Raw genomic sequence first — 21163 nt, 5'->3', positions numbered from 1 at the left:
GAATCCCACTTTACGAGCTCCGCCACTGCCCACTGCAGCAGGGGAGTGCTGTGAGCTAGAGCTCAGGCATCCCAGAGTTCCCGGCACTGTCTGAACTCGCTAGCACTGGAGAGAGACACACAGGGCTGAAGGAGAGAGAGAGGGAAACGAGAAAGGAAAGAAAGAGAGGGGGAGAGGGAGAAAGAGTTTGAGGGGGTGGGCAGAGAAGGAGGATGACCGAGGGAGTGGAGAACTCTTCCGCCGCGCTGGTCGTGTCGCCAACCACCTCCGCTGAGGTCCCGAGCGCCGTCCCTGAGGAAGTCCCGGAAACGGAAGCGGAGGGAGAGGAGGTGGCGGAGGACGAGAGCGGGGATGATGCCGGCGAAGGGGACGCAGACGGAGAAGGGGACGCCGAGCGAGGGGCCTTGGGACTGGCAGCACTGGCCGGCGCCTGCTGTGTGTGTCTAGAGGCGGAGCAGGTGCGCAGCTGCCTGCACTCTGAGAAGATCTGCATCCTGCCCATCATCGCCTGCCTGCTCAGCCTGGCCCTCTGCACCGCTGGCCTCAAGTGGGTCTTTGTGGACAAAATCTTCGAGTACGAGCCGCACACCCACCTGGACCCGGACCGCATCGGGCAAGATCCGATCATCAGTGCTGACCCCACGTTGGGGCTTCCCGTATCGCCTTCCACACTTCCCACGTCCTTGTTCCCTGCCACAAACTCTACGTCTGGAAGGCCCGAGGTTTTCGTGGAGGGTAGCTCCACAAAAGGACCTTTTGACCCCTCCACTCCACGAGTGACCAATTACACCCCAACTTCAACGGTTACGATCCACTCAACACAAACTATAAACTCGGACAACCACATCACACGTAAGACTGGAACGAATAAAAGCTCTACTCCTTTTCCTCAAACCACTGTGGAATCAAATGAAATTCCAATTCCAAACCTATCACGTAAGTACTGTGCTTTGTTATCTGTTGGCATTCCTGTGGCCATGCAATGGGGCCTTTGTTCTCCTTCTTGTTCTCAGTGTTGCCATTTGTTCTTAATTTTTATATATTGGTATACCCCTTTATTTGTGGGACCATAGCAAGCAGTTAGTAATGGGCACTTTTCCCTATTACGTCAAAGTAAGGAAACCGTTATCTTGTATGCTCTTTAGAGTGAAATCAGGCAAGTAATCAAATTATTTCCCTGGGAGAATACTCAGAATATCTGCAGGCTATTTAGAGAAATGCTGGCTAACAAAACAGGTATTAAAGCCTTTGAATGATTTATGTCTCTGCTTCGCCGCTTTTAGAGATTCTTTGCGGGGTCGGGACATAAAAAAAAAGTGGTGAAAAAAAGCCAGGGAACACTTGGATGACTATGAGCAGTCTGCCTGAGAGTAGACGTGTTGTGTCCTGTCAAGCATTGAGCAAGTAGCTGTGACTAAGCTTTAGAGGAATCACGGGCTTACCTGGCTGGGTGTGTGCAAGTGACAGGCGCCTGCACTCCACACACACCCCACCCTTATGAAACTACAGTTGACAGTTACACAGCCCACCTTACATGAAGCTGTTACTCTGCCGGTTTTTCATCTAAACAACACAAGCCCTTTGTAATTAAGCTTTGCGAAGCTTAACTTGGGGAGAATGTATACACGCTAGTGGGTGGGAGAGATGGAGAGTCCTTGCAAGTTCTCTGTAATAATGCATTTGCAGTAATATTAATATGTCAGGAATCGATAGCTTGATAATGCTATATTTCCTCAAACAAAAACGCTGCGGTGGAGGGAGACTTCCTCCTCCTGGGCCGGTCTCCATTTGAAGGTCAGGGTCTGCTACAGGCTAATTGATTCCCCCCTATCCCCCGGCTACAGAGAAAGACTATCCTGGTAATGCTATCTGCCTACTCTCCGCTCTCCACTGTGACTTTGAGAGCTGCTGCGAGATTCATAATGTCTGGAGTGCTGCCAGATTCTCACTGCGGCCCTCCTGCTTTGCTTAGTCTCGACATCTCTCTCTCTCTGTTCCTTCTGTACATTTATAAACTACTGTTTTGAAGTTTCTTTACCGTTTTTTTTTTCTCTGGTAGACTGTCTAAGTGCCACTGTCGGTAGAAGTGCTGACTACTCTGCCCTTAATCTTAGCCAGGTCATGAAAATTAATTTGACCCTGATCTGAGGACAGTAGCTTTTACCCTTTGAAGATTATTGAAGTTCAAGCATACATTCAGATGTGATGAAACCTACATTGCAGGCCTGGCCCTGTCTAGTAAAGTGAGTCTAACTTCGGATACTCATTTAAGCACATTTGAAAAGACGGATTTTTCAATTTCACTCCCCCCCCTTTCACTCAATTTCACTCCCTCTTGAAGGCTGATTGGCTTCAGTGGAGTTTAGCTGTCAGAATAGATGTGAATGGGGCCTGTGAAATGAAAATGAATATGATTATCATTAATGGCCAACTGGCGGCCTATTATAAACCATATCTTCATACTTCAGCACTATTTCCATTGTGTTCTCTGTGACCTACTTAAGAATGTATGATGATGTTTGGTGATTCCCGAGCTATTTGATCTCGATTCCTCGATCCTAGGTGTTTGTCAGACTTGCGTGTATTAATTTGATTTTCTTTAGACGTGTACACATGCATTAGTTGATTCAAGGTCTGCAGGAGCGGGACTAAAAGCTCTTCCCTTTTTGAGCTGCGTGATCAATTGTCCAGGCTTGAAATGGAAATGTGATCAGTGGCTTCGGTAATCTCAGTCTAAATCAATACCCAGAGAGCAGTTCAGCTGTCCAGCCAGGAAGCCTGGAGAAAGTGATAGGGACTCTGACCCTGTTGTAGAAGCAAGCTAAGCAAGCCAAATGTACAAATATGTGTGAACATGGGGAGAGACACGTTCAAAGACAAGCGTGCTAGTATGGAGGCTCTTGCTGTCATCTGCAGACATCAAGGACACAACAAACTCAATCTCTCTGGTTTCAGGGGTTTAAGAGCATGTGATGCAGTGCATTAAACAGCTCAGGCCTTAAGCGTTGGGTATCTGTCTCTTTTTGATTGCCTGTACTGAATGTCAGTATGACTTGTGTTACGTTGTTGCCTTCTGGATTGTTTTGGTTTCATTTCATCCTTCACTAATTTTGTGGTCATGAGACAACACAAAAATACAACACACCGCATAAACTTGAGCTTTTTTGAAAGAGTTGTTAGACTCTAGCTGTCACTAAAGCCCTCCTCCTTAGGTGTAAAAGCCCCCCTGCTGTTTAGCTGTCAACACAGGCTGAGTATGAAACATTCTCTCCAACAAAGAGCGAAAATGAGTCTCACGCCAAGCAAATGACAGTCATTCTCACCCCCCAAGAGGCTTACCCATCATGATTGGCAGTTTATTTGTCTGTGGGTGTCCCATCAACACTGATTTGACTGACAGCTAAAATCTGCCAGTCCCAGCGTACATTCAGCTCACATTTTGTGAACATTAGTGAACTGAACCCATGGGCATTCCTGTTTCTTTTCTCTTTTTTCGTTGGAAGAGAGGTGATGATATAACATCTTCTCCAGTATCCCAGTGGGATGATCCAGCATGGCTCATCATGGCCGTCATGCCATTGGAAGGCAGAGTTTCGTCACGCTGTTGGATTAGTCACCGCGGTAATGAATGGTTGATTGCTGTCATCCACAGCTGCTGGGGCTTCCAGAGGCTGAGGCCATGGTACCCACGGCTCGTGTGATCTCTGGCTCTCACTGCCCCGCGGCGCACATTTCTAAGCCTCCCTTTCCATTAGGAGTCAGGTGTGGTGGTGGTAGCTACCGTAATCATTCAAATGCCAAGTGGAAAATATGCCGTTATAACTCTGAAACTTGGACACTTGGGCAGCAGTTGGTAAATCTCCCATTCATTTTGAAGTATAGGTTTTGTTCAATACCAAGATTTATGTGATGGATGTTTTATTAGTGTACATCCAGTCAAAGTATGTGTGTCATTGCTTTATTTAGTATAATATCAGGTCTTTTTTCAACCGGTTGGTCCTTTACTATCAGCTGGTCATGTCGCCAACCACCTCCGCTGAGGTCCCGAGTACTAGGCAACTCAACCAGTTCAGTGTAGAAAAAATACCTGATGAGATGTGGTTACTGAAGTCTTTCTAAGCTGTTTTGTTCTTGTATAGGTGTTACAGCATTTAAATAGACCTCATACATCACACTATAATTTGTATGTCTGCAAAGGCTTTAACTGCAAACTCAAGGCAGCTTTTCAAGATGAATTTTCCCACAGTCTGTTTACCGTTGGTGCAGTAATGATTCCTTGAGTTGTTCCTTACACCTGATATGCTTTTAAGCTGTATCTTGGGATATGCTTATTTCTATTCCATTGAACAAAGTGCAGAAAGCTTGGCTTTGTATATTTCTGTCTGAAAGGTTATTCTTCCAAGTGTAATCTACAGTAACATTTACTGAAAGCCTGTGCATTGAAGTCATTGAGGTCAACTACAGGTCTCTAACATGGTGCAGCTGTAAGTCAGCTAAACCTTTGTTAATAATGCATTACGGTGCTTTGTATACATTTCTACCCTGACGGTTCTATTGATTGCGACCGACGCCCTGGCCAAGCCAACATAATTAAATCCTTGCTTAGACTTGATTTTTTCATCCAATGAATTGGATAACAAATGATGCTTCTTTGAATTACCCAAATGTAACAGAACTGTGTGGAACACTGCGTTTGGAATATCTTCTTTAGTTCTAAATGGCGTTAAGCGGTTGGGAATGTTTGAGTAAAGCCTAGCTCATGTTACCTGGAATGAGCAGCCTCAGCTGATGGTTGCTGCAACTCCTTCACGTTAGTTATTATGAATAATTACTATCCATGACAAAAGACGTCAACGGTATACTTAATTACATGCCAGCACATACAGTACGACACTCAAATGTGTAATTTTCACGCCCATGCTATTTAAAGTGACAACTTGACTGTGCAGTCATCCCTGAGATGGCTGAAGAGTTCACTTATAGATGTAGAGTACATTTAGGCCATCCTCATGCTCATTATGCTCTTGTTTATGCTGCCTTTGTCTTGGTTTGTTTATGATCATTATTAAATGTCAATTCTTCCCATCAATCCCTGATTTAATTCATGCATTCAGGACCTTTCCTCTGGCTCTTGTTGAGGGGGCTTGTTGTTCTGTCATAATTAAGGTCAATGACAGTTATGACAAACAAATGAGGATGAGAATACATAATCATGACTATTCTTTACCTCTTTTCATACTTTTGCATTTGTAGCTATTTGTATTATGTAAATGGATATTCAGTCTTTCCTTCCTCCACTTGCGGTTTAGGTAGCTTTTAAAATGCCTGATTAACATTTGTTTTTCAAACTAAAAAAAAAGAGTTCCAGAAAGTTTGAGCACTGGAAGGGGTTTTATGTGAAAGTAAATGAATATAAATGTAAACGGGAGTGTCTTTATTAAGAGTGATTTCCATAGTTGACGTCTCTTTTTAATGTTTGATCCCCTCCTTATCCTCATCTCCTCAGGCATGGTATCTGAAATCCACTGTGACAAATGTATAATTACGGCAGTAATTTAAATGGCGGTTCAGACGCTGTGATGTACACTGAGTGGCAGTATTTCGGTCCCACATGTAAAAACTGTGCAGGTCCCATAGAGATTAGGCTATAATGCCATTACGTAAAAATACAATAATTGGAAATTATAAGGACTGTATGAAAAGTCACCTGCAGTCAGACTCTGATTAAAAATATTTTTTGAGGGTGAAGAATGGCATTGTGCTTTTCAGTCACAATTTAAACCTCTTTCTTAGCCATTGCACGGCTCAATCCTCTTGAATAATCTTGATTGTTTTAACAGTGACCATGCCTTACATATCCTCTCAAATCTGCAGTTTGTCCGACACACCCACTGTCATGCTCAGATAGACTTTTTCCACATTCTTCTTCCAAAGAACAAAAAAAAAAAAAGCAAACCCAGGTATTTGCCGCAAAAAAGGCAGCCCAATCTTGCAGGATGACGGGGCCTCAGATTGGCTCTTTACGAGGCGTCCCAGCGGTGTGCCGAGGTCTTGTTCCCCCCCTGTTGGAGCTGTCTGTGCTTCTGTTGGCTCTTTTATGGCCCATAAAGACTCTGCTTCGGCTTCGAGATGTGTGGTCCTGCAACAGTCATTCTCATCAGTATGTCACGCTCCCCCGACTCCACCACTGTGGATGGAGGCTCATCTGCAGTGCTAATTAGATGTCAAAGTCGGCGGGGATATATGTCATCCAGAGAGAGATGCCATGAAAATGCATTAGGAATGCACCGCCATTGCTAGTCTGCAGCTCCTCTCCTGTGTTGTGATAAAAATAAACAGCTTAATGTAAGTAGCACACATGTTGCTTTACTTATATAGCACATATAAATGTAATGTATGGATTACAATGTGGGTGACGAAGGTCAAGAGGTTCCTCATCATCAGCATATGTTCTTCAGTGCAGATGATGGTATGGGTGAACTAGTTGCATGAGTGTCAGGTAATGACATGTTTGTGTGTGTCTACCTGTTCAACCTGCTAATATGGTCATTTATGGGTTCATGGAGGAAACTACGAAGATAAACCTCAGTTGGTGGCTCAGACTGTGCTGTCATTTAGCATGTTGGTTCTAGTGGTGTGGTGTGGTGTGGGATAACAGCCCACCCAACGAAGTTGAAATTGTCATTTAGAGCACCATGACTAACCCTCCACGGGTGCAGGGGCCAAAGGAGGTATGAGGCGGGGGAGGGGGGGGGGGGTTCTGCAAATGCTTCAGGGTGAAAAAACAGATGTGCTACGCTAAAAGCACACCAGTGACCCCAGATAAAGGGGTAAATCCAAGCCAGCAGCCATGCAACAGAAGGGAATGGCTACCACTACGGCTACTAACATGTGCCACAATATCCCTTAACTGCCTATGTAGATACAAGTATTACTTTTTAGTTTGTTCCCTCTGAGTCCCATATTAAGAAATTCAGAGAGAAATACAGAACATTTTTCCCATTTCTCCTAAAAACGGATGAGTAAATGCAGAATTCATGACCAGTGCAGTAAATGTCAGTGCCTTTTTTCCCCCAGAAGGCACCCTCATTATCATGGTGCACGGGCAGAGGAGTGTCGAAGTGAACATCCTAAGTGGAGATAAATTCTCATGACGGCGTAGTGTTTTTCCATTCTGATGAATACCTCATGACTATGCAAATGATTAAGGCTAGAAGGAGACGTCATCTCTGCTATGACTTGCCATTTGCGATTTGCATTAAAAATTTCTGCTTTATTTCCTTCCCGCTGGTTACCCACTTGTGGTTTCAAATTCATTGGAAATTATCCGGCTGATTTTGGGATGTTGTTGCTACTGGTTGTAGGACATGGAAAAACGCTGTAATCCTTGATGCTACATTCAATGGATTCAGTGTTGATGCTCTTTGTTTTGTGTGGGGGGAGGCCAACACTGTCAACACTTGGAAGTGGACGGAGAAGGAGGGTCTTTAAATGGGGCCACGGGGTTAATGAATTCATTATCATTATGGGCGAAGTCCAGCTGAGGCAACAGTCTCTAATTTAATTGACTACAGTGAAGTGACACCTGGCATTTATACGATCGACGACAGTAACGGTAGTGTTGCATCCTTGCCATTCAAAATGGATTACTTTAATGGCTTCCAGTGTTCGATCCTTTGTCCTTGTAGTGACTCAGCAAATGTGGATCTGTCTGGCCTCCAAGTCCTTCCCATAATGTATACTTAACCTCTCCTTGCATACTGGCATTGGTCTATGCTGATGCTCCCAGTTTTAGTGATGCTGGTGTTTAGGGGTATATATATATATAGGGGTATTGTATACATTTCAGATTCAGAACTCACATGTAATATATTGTATGTGTTTTCCATTTACAATACAGCTGTATTGAGCCCAAGTCTCTGCAACTCTTTAGGGAGACTGTATGGAAGAAGTCAGTTGGGAGGCCGTGTCTTTGTTGTAAAAAACAAAATGTCTCATTAGATGACTACCACTCAGTGTGTGTTGTTCCCAGACAAGGGCCATTACTTAATGATCTGCCACATATCATCTATGTCCTATTGAGCCCAAGGTTGAGCAAAGCTCTTAAGCTTAGAGATTGAACTCCTGTCTCCCACGCCAGAGGCTTTGCCAAAGTTATCAGATGAATAATGAGAGGTGTCTGAGGGCGATGAATAATGCAAAGAGACTCAAAACTCCACCGCCATGCTGTGAGTGGCAGTATCTGGTCATATATTTCAAACCACAAAGAATCTGACATTGTGAGACTTAAGATTCAAGATGCAGATATATAATTTGCCTTGCCATTTGAGTAGATAACTATAAATAATTGTTTGGTCCGTTTTGTTGTAACATTTACAGTACATAGATGGAAGTTCAAGATCACCATATTCATATACAGTATATTACATTATGGATTTCTCTGCCATATCTCAACAGCAGATTTCATGGCTTTTTATAACACGTCTTTAAATATTGATAATTACAGTTAAAAGAGTTGGCTTATTAAAAGTAATATTTTCTTGCATTTGCATAAAGCTTAGCTCTACATCTGACCAGCTGTGACATATCTGGTGTACAAATTCTGTTTTTTTGCTGCTTCTTTGCCCAGGGCTTCCTTGAAAAAGAGATGTAAGATCTCAATGGGACTCAGCTGGTAAAATAAAGTATAAAAATATACAGGGCTATTACTGCTACCAAAGCAATGTAAGCTAATAGCATCCCACAAGCCAGAACTGTGACCTTTGTGGATTTAGTAACATATTGTGGTTTGTCACCTAAAGGGTATCGAAAAAGCTGACACCAACGTGCGTCCCTCGCACAGGGCAGTGTTTTGTATTGCCTCCTGTGAGTCTTTTGTGAGAATGACAAATGGGCAGATTTTGAAAACGCCATAGTAAGCACTCGAGTTGGGAGGCCTTCGGTTCTAATGTCTTTTGGGATCCAGCCCACAGTGTCTCTACTTAGTGCGGTCCTGTCACGGAGCAAGCCGTGCACATGTGTTCTCTCTCTCTCTCTCTCTCTCTCTCTCTCTCTCTCACACTTTCACTCTCCAGCTTTGTTCCTCAGGCATCCATTCTTCTGGAACCGTGCCAGCAGCACAAGGCAAGCATGTCAGTTCCATCCAGCCGTACACTTCATTTTTATTTGTTTTGCTTTTCAACTGAGCTTGGCCGACAGAGTTGCAGAGAGCTGTTTTGAGCCGCTGTCAGACTGCTTTCCCTGCACTTGTTTTGCCACTTCTCAAACACACAGACCAGGGAATAGACCATTCAGTGTTAAAATCTCACCCTGGGTCGTAAAAAGCCCAGCCTAAACCCCCCTATCTCCCTCCCACCCCCACACACACACACACAAACTTTGAGCATAATTCAACATGCATCCGCTCTTGGCTTGGAAGCGCCAGAAATTGAGGGTACTCAAATGCTAATACCGCATGAATGCCGGGCTAACTCTGACACGATGAGTAGCATTAGCACTAATTACAGCACCATAGCGAAACCACCAAGAGAGTCAATTACGGAAACTCCACCACTGAAGAGGCTCTCTCACGCTATCCCTGCTCACCACACCTACACTGCCCATGCTGAGAGGCTCCCCTGAGTAGGACAGTCCATCTCCTCCTCCATCCATTTCCAAAAGCCCATTCTGTGAGAATAATTTATTTATATAACCCCTTTTTTCATCACATCCATCACAGTCTAAAGTGGAGAGAAACCAGTGGTCGTAAAGCACAATGGACAATAAAAAATTTAATTCACCAAAACTTTTTTTTTTTAATCACAAAGAAAGACTGACTGTTGTAGTCACACAAACAGGAAATGTGAATCCGTTAATGCCCAAAACCACACACTACGTGCTCTAGGTTAATACATGAAAGTTATTTTCTCTGTTCTGAGTTTGATACAATTCCCTCTGACTCAGTATGAAAGCTGGCACAAAGTCCTTGTTGCATAGCAGGTTTGCCATTGATATTGAGAGGCACATGAAGCCAAGGTTAATCCGTGATGATGGTAGCCCACACACTGGCTTCCCTCCCTCTGCCTCTCTGTCTTGGCCTGATTGCACGCTGTAGGGAATTGTTTTTTTTTTGTCTCGACACCTCTTCTCTGGAGACAGCGTCTCACGGCTCCTGACACCTGCGATGCAAATGTGGAAATCTCGTCGACAAACCTGCCATACCCATTGTTTGGAGATGTTGTTGTTGATGTGTTTGTTAGTCACTGCGTTTTGTTGGGTCCCCCTTCACCCCACCTTGACAACAGACATCTGCTTCAAGTTCAGAAACATTTTAATGAGTTGGTTGAGCACACATCCAGTCATACAGTGGGACGGAAACAGAAACACTGAAATATTTTTAAACCTTCAATCTGTGATTGATAAGGGAATGACTTTTCGAGTTCAGCTAAGCCACTCCATTGTTTTCTCTCTCAAAAAGACAGAAATAAGATTTGTTTCTCTAGCAGTGAACTGTTTTTGTCTAGCCAATTAGGAAGCAAAGATTTGACTATATTTAGGCATATACTTATTATGTTTATATTTGTATATTATATTTATGCACGCAGTTTGGTCTTTCATATATCTAATTCAAACAAAAATGACAGCATTGGACCTCGGTATTCAAAAAAAGAAAAAAAAGAAAGTATCTTTGGTGTATAAGACTATTCAGTGTGACCAACAAATGAATCACGCCAGTCAGCAATGTCATTAAAGGCAAAACAATTTGGATTAGTTTAAAACAAACTATTATGTTGTGGTGGAGGAGAAGCCATATCAAATCAGTCACTGCCAGAAAAGTACAGCTATGATTCATGCTTTTTCTTTTTTTTTCTTGTTCGTCCCCAACTTCCTGCCCCTGAGGGCCATGTCTGATTCATTCTGCTCTGTGTACACTATCTCTCATCACTTATTGCTGTCAAACATGCCGTGTTTGTACAGGTTTGCACTGCTCTGCATACTGAGAAGGGGTCCTCTCTAATTAATGTTATTGATGTCTGCTGTAGATGCATAATCAGTAATCTAATTAGAAAATCTCCTCTCCTGTGAGAAGCAAAATGCAGCGCAGTGACCTCACAGTTTCCTTACAGAGAGAATGTTAATGTTAAGTGGCTGTTAACTGTTACAATAAGCCTTAACATTGTTTGTGTGTTGTAAGTCTACCTGAACAGTTCCATCTTAGAAATAAGCCTTCACATTGTTTGTGTTGTAGGTTTACGTGAAGTGGTACGTCATAAAAAACTACCCACATGATTTCTCAATAATCTTCTGACGTGCATGCAGCTATGATGAAAACAGTTATTAGCGTCATGAAGACTTTACGTTATATGTTGAATATTGCAAAAAAAACAAGACTATATTGTATATATTGAGAAGAAGGAATTTCTTATGACAGAATGGTGAAAGGTTAAGTGATGGCATGGCTACAACAGAATAAAACGAATACCTATCATAACGCCTCCAATTATCACCACTTTCGTTCGAAAATTCTTAAACAACGATGTTTTTTAATACTTCAAAATAACATTTAATAAATGAACCTTACATTTTTCAGTAGCCATAGGTGTCTAGGGTCCGTGTAACGCTTTGCAGTGCTATGTTCTATTTGCAGAATTCACATGAAAAAATATAAAAAATAGGCTTAAAAATCCGTTATCCATTCTTTAGGACGGCACAGTAAATGGGTTATTGTTGCTTATTTTGATTTTCAATTGAGCACAGTTACGGTTTTCTGTTCAGAAGTTAAAAATTGAAATGATGCGTCAATTTTCTAATTTCCCTTTTTTGCCCTTGTGGTTGGACTGAACCACGAGCACCGGGGGGAGAACACCATCTAGCTGGGCCAGACTAGATGGTGGAAGAGAGCGCCGCCTGAAGTTGTTTGTGATTTTGACATTACTTTAGAGATTAAGAACTAAAACAAGGCATGTTAAACATAACTTTCAGCCTATGTTGAACATATCTACAGTAGGCCCTAGCCTATATTTGAATACCATGGCCATGCCATACCAAATAATTCCCCAAAGCAGAATGCTTTGCTATCGACGTCAGTCTTGGCTATACAGGCTACCCCAAGCACTGTTTGACATGGCATTTTTGCTTATTTAATGCTTTACACTAGACTAGGTTTCATTAGGCTAAACGAAGACACAACAGTGAGCCTAATTTATCAGTTTATCCATTTATTAATTTCAACAGCAAATAGCCTACATTGGCCTGTAGGCTAGGGCTGAAGTCCATTGGTAATGCTCATGTAGGTCTTCAAAGCCTCCCAGAACATAGGCTAGAACACGTAGGCCTACTCATAAGTGTCAGGACGCAGCAATGTCTCCCTCTGCATCTAAGGTTCTGATCTCGAGCTGACATTATCAATCGCTTGGCACCTTGATGCAAGCTGAACTGTGTTTGATAGCCCTCTATCTCTACATCCGCTGATAAAATGTGATTACAACACCGCGCGCCAATATGTATCATTTTTTCAAATATATCAAATTTTATTTGGATCAAATGGATGGAGCAAATAGAACAAAGCACTGCAAAGCGTTACACGGACCGTCTAGATTTGAACAAAATCTGTTTTCATTTACAGCTCTTCGAGTCACGGTAAAATGTAATTTTTGGTACATAGCTCATTTAGATACACCTACCAAAAATGGTTCCCTTATGGCATCACTCTAAAGAACCATTTTTGGTTCTGGTTTGCACCTTTTTTTTCTGTGTGTATGGTGTGGGTGCTTGCGTTTCTTTAGGAATCCGCCGTCTTGGTTTGTATAGAAATGGATATTAAGTGACACATACACGCAAGACGGCGGAAATACGGGACCGACGGTAATAGGGGGAGTTCCGATAGAATTCTGAAAAATAATAAACGACAGTGATTTTAACGAAAAATCCACTCAACATGTCTGTAAAACGTGTTACTGTAGATGAGGTTCTGAGGGGTGAGTAAACAGGAAAGGACCAATTTTCCTAAGTCCCAGAGATCCCACAGATCCCACAGGATTTCTGGCTAATCCGGGGCTTGGTGAGGAGTGACTGGATGGCCAAAGTCACCACATGAGCTCTGCTTGGCTTTAAAAAATCCCAATAAGGACCACATAGGGGAGAAAAAAATATATATCTGCAAAGGATTGTGGATTCCTCCCAATGCCAAGGACTGTGTAGAAAGGCTTGAGCTGCCTTCAGTGCCTGCAAAGGCAACATCAGGCCAACCCAGGCTTCCTCTTTAGTGTATGCACAGCTCACAATGAGGCATCAGTGTACCATGGCACTTCAGACAATGAAAGAATCCAGCTTAGCCTAACCCTGGAAGGCAATGTGCCCAATGGATTCAGCCAAATCCTGAGCATGGTAGCCTGCATTTTAAAATGCAAAGGGATTATAGCGGTAAGTGAGCAGAAGGCATCGTTGTAACAGCATCGACTTGAGGTTTTCTCTTTTATTTGTTCCAGAGACATGGTTGAGCTGTGACGGTATGGATTATTGTTTCTAATGGCCATAAACATTTTGCCCGGTAATGGGCAGTGTGGCTCCGAAGGCATCTTTTGATTTATGCCAGCAGAACGAGATGCCCACTGCTTAGTCAGTGACGAAGGATACTCATAAGGAGAATCGATACACCTCAAAAAATGCCAGCCTTGTGGTTCCCCGGATTCTAATTATCATAAATGTATCATCAAAGTGTTTCTCATTTTTACAACTTTTGGATATGACAAAAGACCCACTTCCTCACAGCTTTCTAATTTACCCCTGGCCATAATTATCGTAGTGTTGGCGCAAAGGCAGTGGCGGTATAGAGTTTGTTCTAGAATTTGGCACCTGCCCACTGCTTTCACTGATTGGTTAATAACTCTGGGCCGCTCTCTGCTGTATACTCCCATTGACTCCGATGAGCAAACGTAAACTGAGAATGACTCAACAAAAAAGGGTCAATGAAGCAGAGAGTAAAAGTAAGGCAGGTACGTTGTAGTAATTTAGCACTTGATTTATTACACTGACATATACAGAAGAGAGCAGACATTTGTTTACTGGTTCTGGTAACTACATGTATGAAAGGATGTGAGCTTGAACCAGATTGACAGGAATTGAGTCCTATCCCCTGAATCAGCCCATTCTGTCCTTCCCATTACCTTCCCTTGGGCTCTCTCTCTCTCTCTCTCTCTCTCTCTCTCTCTCTCTCTTCTGATCTTTTGTTATCGTTTTCTGCTGTGCTCAGATTCGTCAACGTCGAGAAAGGGGTCTCCATATGTTTTTCGCGAGAACCAGTAGGTTGGGCCCGGAGGTAGAATTAAGAGGGCAATCAGGCGCTTCATTGTCCCTAATGACCAGGCAGATGGGTGGGAGAAAGCGGCCCTGGAGGCCTCCGCTCTGGCTCGCAGTGCCGCACCGTTGCCAGGGCATCCGTCTCTTTCTCTCTCTCCTCTCTCTCTCTCACACTCTCTCTCTCGTGCTTTCTTGCCCTTTCGTTCTCCCGCAAGCGCCGCTTCCGTGCTGGGGGACTGATAAACAGGAAGAACCTGGAGTTTATTTGCTTGTTTCTGTGTTTGTTTGTTTGTTTGTTTGCTGGCATTGACTGTGAGTCACAGTATCAATTTTTCCCCCTGTTGTGGCATCAAGGATAGAGCAAGCTATTGAGGGATTATTTCCATTTGCCATGCAAATCTGAAACACATATAAAAGCATCTTTATAAGGTGTTTTCCCCACTTAACTATCTGTGTATGCATTTGAATCTTCATGTCAGTATTAACATTTGCTTTTCCATTATAATGGTAAGACCATTAAATAAGCAGTTTGTTTTTTCTAAAAAAGTTTGTCATAAACAAACAGCATGTTTGTGCATTTGAATCTCCCCTGGCATCAACATTCAAATATTCAGTATCTCTTTGAAGGTATTCCCTGGGGAGACGGCTTATGTTCTCAGGTACTGAAGACAAAATCAATTTGCTCAGCCCAGCTGTCATGTTTTCAAGGCGGCCATAGCTTCTCAGAAGGGCAGTCAGCTCTCCCAAACCAAACAGTGACACGAGCAATTAGCTGATGGTGTGACTCATCTGAACACAGATGGTTTCCCTGTCTGCCGTTCTCATGGTGATGACTTCGTTGTACCTGTGCACTCTCGTCAGGATGTAGCCTAAGTTAATATCTCTGGCCCTGTTGATCTTTGCCAATTAAGTATGTAATTGGTGATTACGCATACCAGTTGTACTGTACTGTAGGTTACAGTTTGATGTGTTGTGATACTGGATGCATATTGCCTTGTTGACATCATGCTGGGAATACAAAATCGTATAAAGATCTGTTGCTTCGGAAGATAAAACATACTCAAAAGATTGTTTTTCATTTGTCAGATGTTTGTATTGGCAAGAGTAAATAATCTTTCATGGGGATTACATGCTTTGGCTATGCGTCTTCTATCTATCTACTTTGTGTCAGATGATGTGAGGTTTAAAAAGCCGCTTTCTGTTGATTTTCCAAGGTTCTAATGTAAGAAAAATAAGTCAGGGTTCATTGGCAGCTACAAATGATTTAGGATGATGTTGATCAGTTTTAGAAAACATCCAACAGGCAAGACTGTGAGCTTTTATTTAAAAAAGAAACGCTCTGAAGAAGCGAGTCTCTTCTCTCTGTAGCCCTTCTTTCTCACAGCCCTAATGGCGTCGGGAATGGAGAGAAAATCTTTGTAAATTAACTTTAAAACGTTTTTTTAACTAACTCTGAGATGCAGCCTCTGTGTGGTTCCCTGTGACTGCACCATCAGTGGGATTCAAAGTGACTGCTACCACAGGCTGCGTTATGCATGCAAGCCGAGCCTACATTACACCCTACACTTAACAACAATTTACTCCCATGGAGGAAGTAGCCTGAAGGAACCCTGGTCTAACAGGAGGGGTGTTCTCATTTGAAGGAAGCCCCTTTTCCCCTCCAGCAGTTGGGTAATTACCTTATCTGTGTATCATAGTGCTAAAAGGGTGCTTATATTCAAGGCGCTTATATTCAAACCCAAATCTTGGCTGAAAAGTTCAACGAGAAAGCTCAAAAACAAGATTTTTCCAAGCACTTGGCAGATAAGTAAACCCACGATCAAAGTTGGGACATTTCACACCTTCACACACGAGAAAACCTGTTAAGGCTCCTCAACATTTTCTTCTCAGATTTTTTTTTCTTTTTTTTTTAATTAGCGTGCTAGGATAAATCAATGCTATCCAAATATGGGGAAACAGAGGACACAGTGCCTTGCTTTCCCCTGCAGTCACTGGCATGCATGAGGCAGCACTGAGATTAATCATTCGACACACACACACACACACAAGACACACAAGACACAGCATCGTCTCTTTCTGGCAAATAAGCAGCGCCAGGAGAAAGGCTTGCCATCATTCCTCAGGTTGCACTCAGCAGTTACACCCAGTCCACAAAAACAAGATTGTAGCAGCAGAATGCAGACTCCAAGACAACATGTTCCTGTGCAACCCAAGTATGATGTTGTTTTGGACTGGGCTCAGTCTTGCAGTGCTGGTCTTAGTAAAAATGTTACATATCATATTCTGTGTTGGGTGTTTCGGGTTGAAATGTGGTTGTTGAGCTGCGGTTTCAGTTACACTTTTCGGCATATTAGTGAGGGAGGGATTGAAAGAGTTTGTTTCCAAATGTGACAAAGCAAATGGTGGGAAACAGATTTTTTTTCAGCTGGATGAAACTTGGCCAGAGGTGAAGCCAAGATTTGCTCACATTTTTTTTTTAAATCCCACACAAAGAAACACAATTAGCCTTTTATATAAAAAAAGATAGGCCAATAAAAGAGAGAGAGAAATTGATGCACATGGTGATGTATAAAATGCCTCTAAAAGATAGAGTTCGCTGCCAAGCCATAACTGTGTCACTGAGTCTTCAGCTGGCACATTGTGCTGCGTGTGACAAGCATGTCCTCGTTTGTCAGAGGTTTTTTGGTGCATCCAGCTGACATTCTCCAGGGGCCCTCTGTCTTGGATGGAGGTGCACACAGCAGTTATCAAAAATCTTTCCCCTTTTACCATAGCTTTAAAGGCAAGGAAGCACTGGGTAATTTAAATATCAAATAGATTTTCTTAAGGCCCTGATTAATTCGGCTGCTCCTTATTCTGTCTGCATTGCAGTAATCACCATTATGTCAGCACTCTTAACTTGCTGTAATTAAAATGTTCCTACCAGAGTGGACTGCTACATGCCAAAGTGTCTTGCCTCTTCATAAGAGGCCATTTTTTTTAAGTGGACGCATACACATTTACACTTGACTGCAGTGTCTTGCATCATCCGTTTACTTTATTCCAGCAGTATGAGGATAGTATCACCATAACAACCCTACTAAAACTGTTATGGCTTGATCAATATGAGAGCAAATCCCAAGGAAGAACAAATAACGTATTGATTTAGTCATACAAAGTAATGACATAAATGAACTCATATTTTCCTTGGGCAGGTTTTCTCTAAACCTCTAAATCTCCCTGATTACTGTGACAGTGAAACAGTACCCGACTCATAGTGTAGATCACAATTAACAGTTATATCTGTTTGTCAATATCTTTACCCAGTATTAATGCACGTTTAGTCACTAGTCTATTAATTACTTTAGATACCCTCTCTGTTGCTTCTATGTCCTGTAAATGACAGGATCATAAAATCTGCTAGAGTATATAGGATTCTTTGCTCTTCTTTGAAATGAGTTTATAGGGTATATACTGTATAGGCTCTCCTTGCTCAGCCCTCACCTCTGAACCATCATGGCCTGATGGATTCCTTCTCTCCTGCTCTGGCCCAGTGCATTCTGGGATGCTCTGGTGCACTGCATCACAGCGTGCCCTTGACTGCGATGGGGAGTGGCTGGATGGGCGGCCAGGCAGGCAGCTGTAGCCAAAGTGCTGGGGCAGCAGATACCCGCACATGCAGCAGCAACAGGGGGATTGGGGGGAGGGGGGGGGGGGGGTGAGGACGAGACTGTTGGCTCTGCACCATCATGCAGTGTCTCCTCCGCAACCCAGGGGTCTTGGGTTTCTCTCCACCAGCAGAACAGGGGAAAAAGAATTTAAATGGAAGGCAATCGATATAGGCACGGGTTTCCATCAGCCAGCATTTGGAAAAGAGGGGGAGAAATTTGTCCAGCTCAGCTTAGCTCAGCTCTGCTGCATTGAAACTCAAAACGCCATGGCTGCCTAAAAGATGGCACAGACCAACCTGATGCCCACGTGCACCCTCGACAGATTTAACAGCTGTGTCCATGTCACCTCCATACGTTTCCCATATCTGTGGAAGTCTATAATATCTGTCTGTGTGTGTGTTAGTCTACCTACATGTGTGTTTTTTATTTTCTCAGCCATGTCTGGCGATGACAGATTGAATTAGTGGTTTGTGCTCTGCTGATCGACTTTGCTTCAACCACAGGGATGACATTCGAAAGGTCTAAAGTAAAAGCCCAAAGCTTAACAGTGGGGAATGAGAAATCCACTCTCTCCTAGTCTCCAACAGGGAATAATACACAGTCCAACAGTGGCTTCCTGACTGTTTGCCATCTGACTGCATCGGCAGTCATCACGGTTGCAGATGGATGTCTGAGTAGCATGGACAATGTGCACTGTCTCACCTTGAGGAACACAACTGTCTCTTCCTGGGACGCTCCCCTGACATTGTGGCTGTGCAGTTCCGCAGAGGTGGATCTGCATTTCAAAAAGCAAATATTTGCGTCAGTAGACTGATGACATTGCTCAGTCATCTTTACCACTAGACATGTGTCAAAAGTGTAGTCTAATCAAACTCAAGCAACCCAGCTTGTTGGCGTTGCATGTGCTGAATGCGGAATTTAAAGCACTCCACATTTTCACTTCCTCAATGCCCTTCGTGTATAAATACATCCATTCAAGCAGTCTACGCCATTAAGTGGCTTTCGTGGAGCCACAGAAATGGGATATAGGACTTGGACCGATAGTGAAGGATAACTCGTGATCTTTTATACTGCTGCTCTAATGGGAGCAAGGGGGCAGGAAAATAATTTGATTTGGACAACAAAGGCAATTTTTTGCATTGTCAATTATTGGAGCAGTGTTGGCTCCTGCTGGGACAACAGTATAGCCGGTCCAGATAAAACCCAGATTGAATTTAGTCTGAAAGGTAATGTCTAGGGATGCTGTGGCTACCTGAGGAGGAATAGGCGACATGAGCGGAGAGGAGAGGAAAGCGTTGTGGCGTCTGTGACCTATGAAAAAGATTGCGTCATGGCTACAATAAAACTCAATTGTCTAGTGACATGGTCCATAGGGTGATCACACATAGAGAATTCACAGTGTCCTTGAACCCTTGCATCAGATTATGTGCCCCAAAAAACAAATGTGGTCGAAAATGAACAAAAAGAGGACATTGTGATAGAGGCAAACCATTAAAGATTACAGGGGACTTTTTATTTATAGAGGATGGTTGCGGAAGGTGAGGAGGCTGATATTATGGGCGTCAGCAACTCTTGTCTTCCTGCTGGTACAAGAAGAAAGGTAATAGCTCGACCCTAATGAGGCTATCAGTATGGGCGCTCATGGCGAGCCCACCGCTTTTACCGTGCCCTGCCACAGACACACCGGATGGGGCTCCCATTGATTCACCGCCGTGTCGTTACATTTTCTGACCCTAATCACCATCACTCTTGCAGAGGAGAATGTGTGTGCGTATGTGCGTGCGTACCCATGCCAGGTCTTTCCGACCAGCTTGTTTGTCACTGCTTGTAATCTTGTCCTTTGGCAGGTGTTTTGATTACACCCCCCCCCCCCCACACACACACGCACACACACACACACAAACACACAAACACTCACATACACTCTTGTTTGCATTTGTTTGGCTGAGAGAGGTTGAGCAACTCCCTATGCCCCCCCCCCTCCCCGACCACCAACCGAGTCACTCTGACGTGCAGTTTTGCGCACAGCTGCATTTCCGATGCGTAAGACACGTCTTTGCTGATGCCAGAAGTGACGTGCCGATGAGGCAGAACCCTGGGGGGGGGGGGGGGGGGGGGGCGATGGGAGGAAAGGGGGGTAAGGAGAGGGAGGAGGAGGAGGGATACCTCAAATGTTTATAAGTCTTTCACGTTACACATGCCGTGGAGGGGTTTGGACCCACATTAGTGTTTGGACACCCCACTACTTCTGAGCAGCCCTGAGGCTAGAGCTATAGATCATCTGGGAGAAGCTTGTGCAGGGGTTGGGGAGCAGAAGCATCAGTGAGGACATGCGGCTCAGGGTATCAAGATATTTTAGGAACTTCACAGGTGAGGGCCAGCCTGAGCTTTGGTTTTGCTTTTAGCTGCAAACGACTTTCATTTAAACAGAAGGTTGCTGGTTTGGATAGATTTATGCGGCTTTATCACTTTAGATGTCTTCATGCATTATGTATTAATGATGTATTAAGGCATCAGGTGTATTTTTGAGGTTTCTTGCTGATTGCAGTTTTCTGAATTCAATTTGATTTGATTTCTATAGCACCAGTAACAATTTAAATGATTGTTGTAGTTGTGGTTGTAGTTGAGTTGCACATTGAGAAACTTTAAAGTTTAATGCAATTTAAACTAATCTGCATGACAGTGATGGATGCTGCCTCGACATTTTGGTCAGCTCAGTAATTGCATTATACTTGTTGGTCATTTTTTAAATGTGTCATGTCATGTCATGTCATGTCAGGTTAATCCTCTAATTTATTTACAACGATTGGCTGAAGAAAAAAACATGTTTACTCATTCATATGGCAATGTTACTTTCCGAAAAGATAGATTGATTTGGGATATCAGTGAATGAATGTCTGTGGGTGTTTCTGTAAAATTCAATGTGTTTTGAAGTGGATGCAGTCAAGGTTCATTTGCCTAACATAATCCAATTCTGTTATCTTATCTGCCTCGGTCACACATGTATTGTAAATGGCTTTTAGGTTTTTTGAAATACACATTTTAAAATGTTCTGAGCATTTCAGAATGACTAATCGTCAGTGTCTGAACTTCCTCTCAAAGAGTTATATGGGAACCTACATGTAAGATACTGCAGTGGCATATTCACCCTTAAGAGCTTCGATACTGATAGTTTCCGGATGTGATTGCCTTTCCAATAAGCTAAGCATTTCTCTCCATCTCTCTCTCTCCCCATC

The 21163-nt window shown here is 43.2% G+C and overlaps 1 protein-coding gene across 8 annotated transcripts in view; it reads left to right on the top strand.

Annotated features, from left to right (window-relative positions):
• The window catches only part of nrg1 (neuregulin 1), a 56107-nt gene that overhangs the window by 17369 nt on the left and 17575 nt on the right, over positions 1 to 21163 (top strand). For 4 of the 8 annotated variants that reach the window (XM_076284472.1, XM_076284471.1, XM_076284470.1 and 1 more), the window contains exon 1: positions 204 to 936. The exons of 3 other annotated variants lie outside the window; for them this stretch is intronic. In XM_076284472.1, coding sequence (XP_076140587.1) covers positions 213 to 936 — 724 coding nt within the window. In that variant the 5' untranslated portion in view covers positions 204 to 212. Of the gene's footprint in view, positions 1 to 203; positions 937 to 21163 lie in introns of those variants that run through there. One more of the 8 variants, XM_076284476.1, reaches the window with a different exon arrangement.

The sequence above is a fragment of the Alosa pseudoharengus genome, unplaced genomic scaffold (assembly GCF_046254945.1).
Source record: "Alosa pseudoharengus isolate Yale_2024_CS ecotype anadromous, Long Island Sound unplaced genomic scaffold, YU_APseudo_1.1 YU_APseudo_1.1_scf_14, whole genome shotgun sequence".
In the NCBI taxonomy this organism is placed as follows: Eukaryota; Metazoa; Chordata; class Actinopteri; order Clupeiformes; family Clupeidae; genus Alosa; species Alosa pseudoharengus.
The sequence above is the reverse complement of the archived record's forward strand: the minus strand, read 5'-3'. Positions and strand labels throughout refer to the sequence as shown.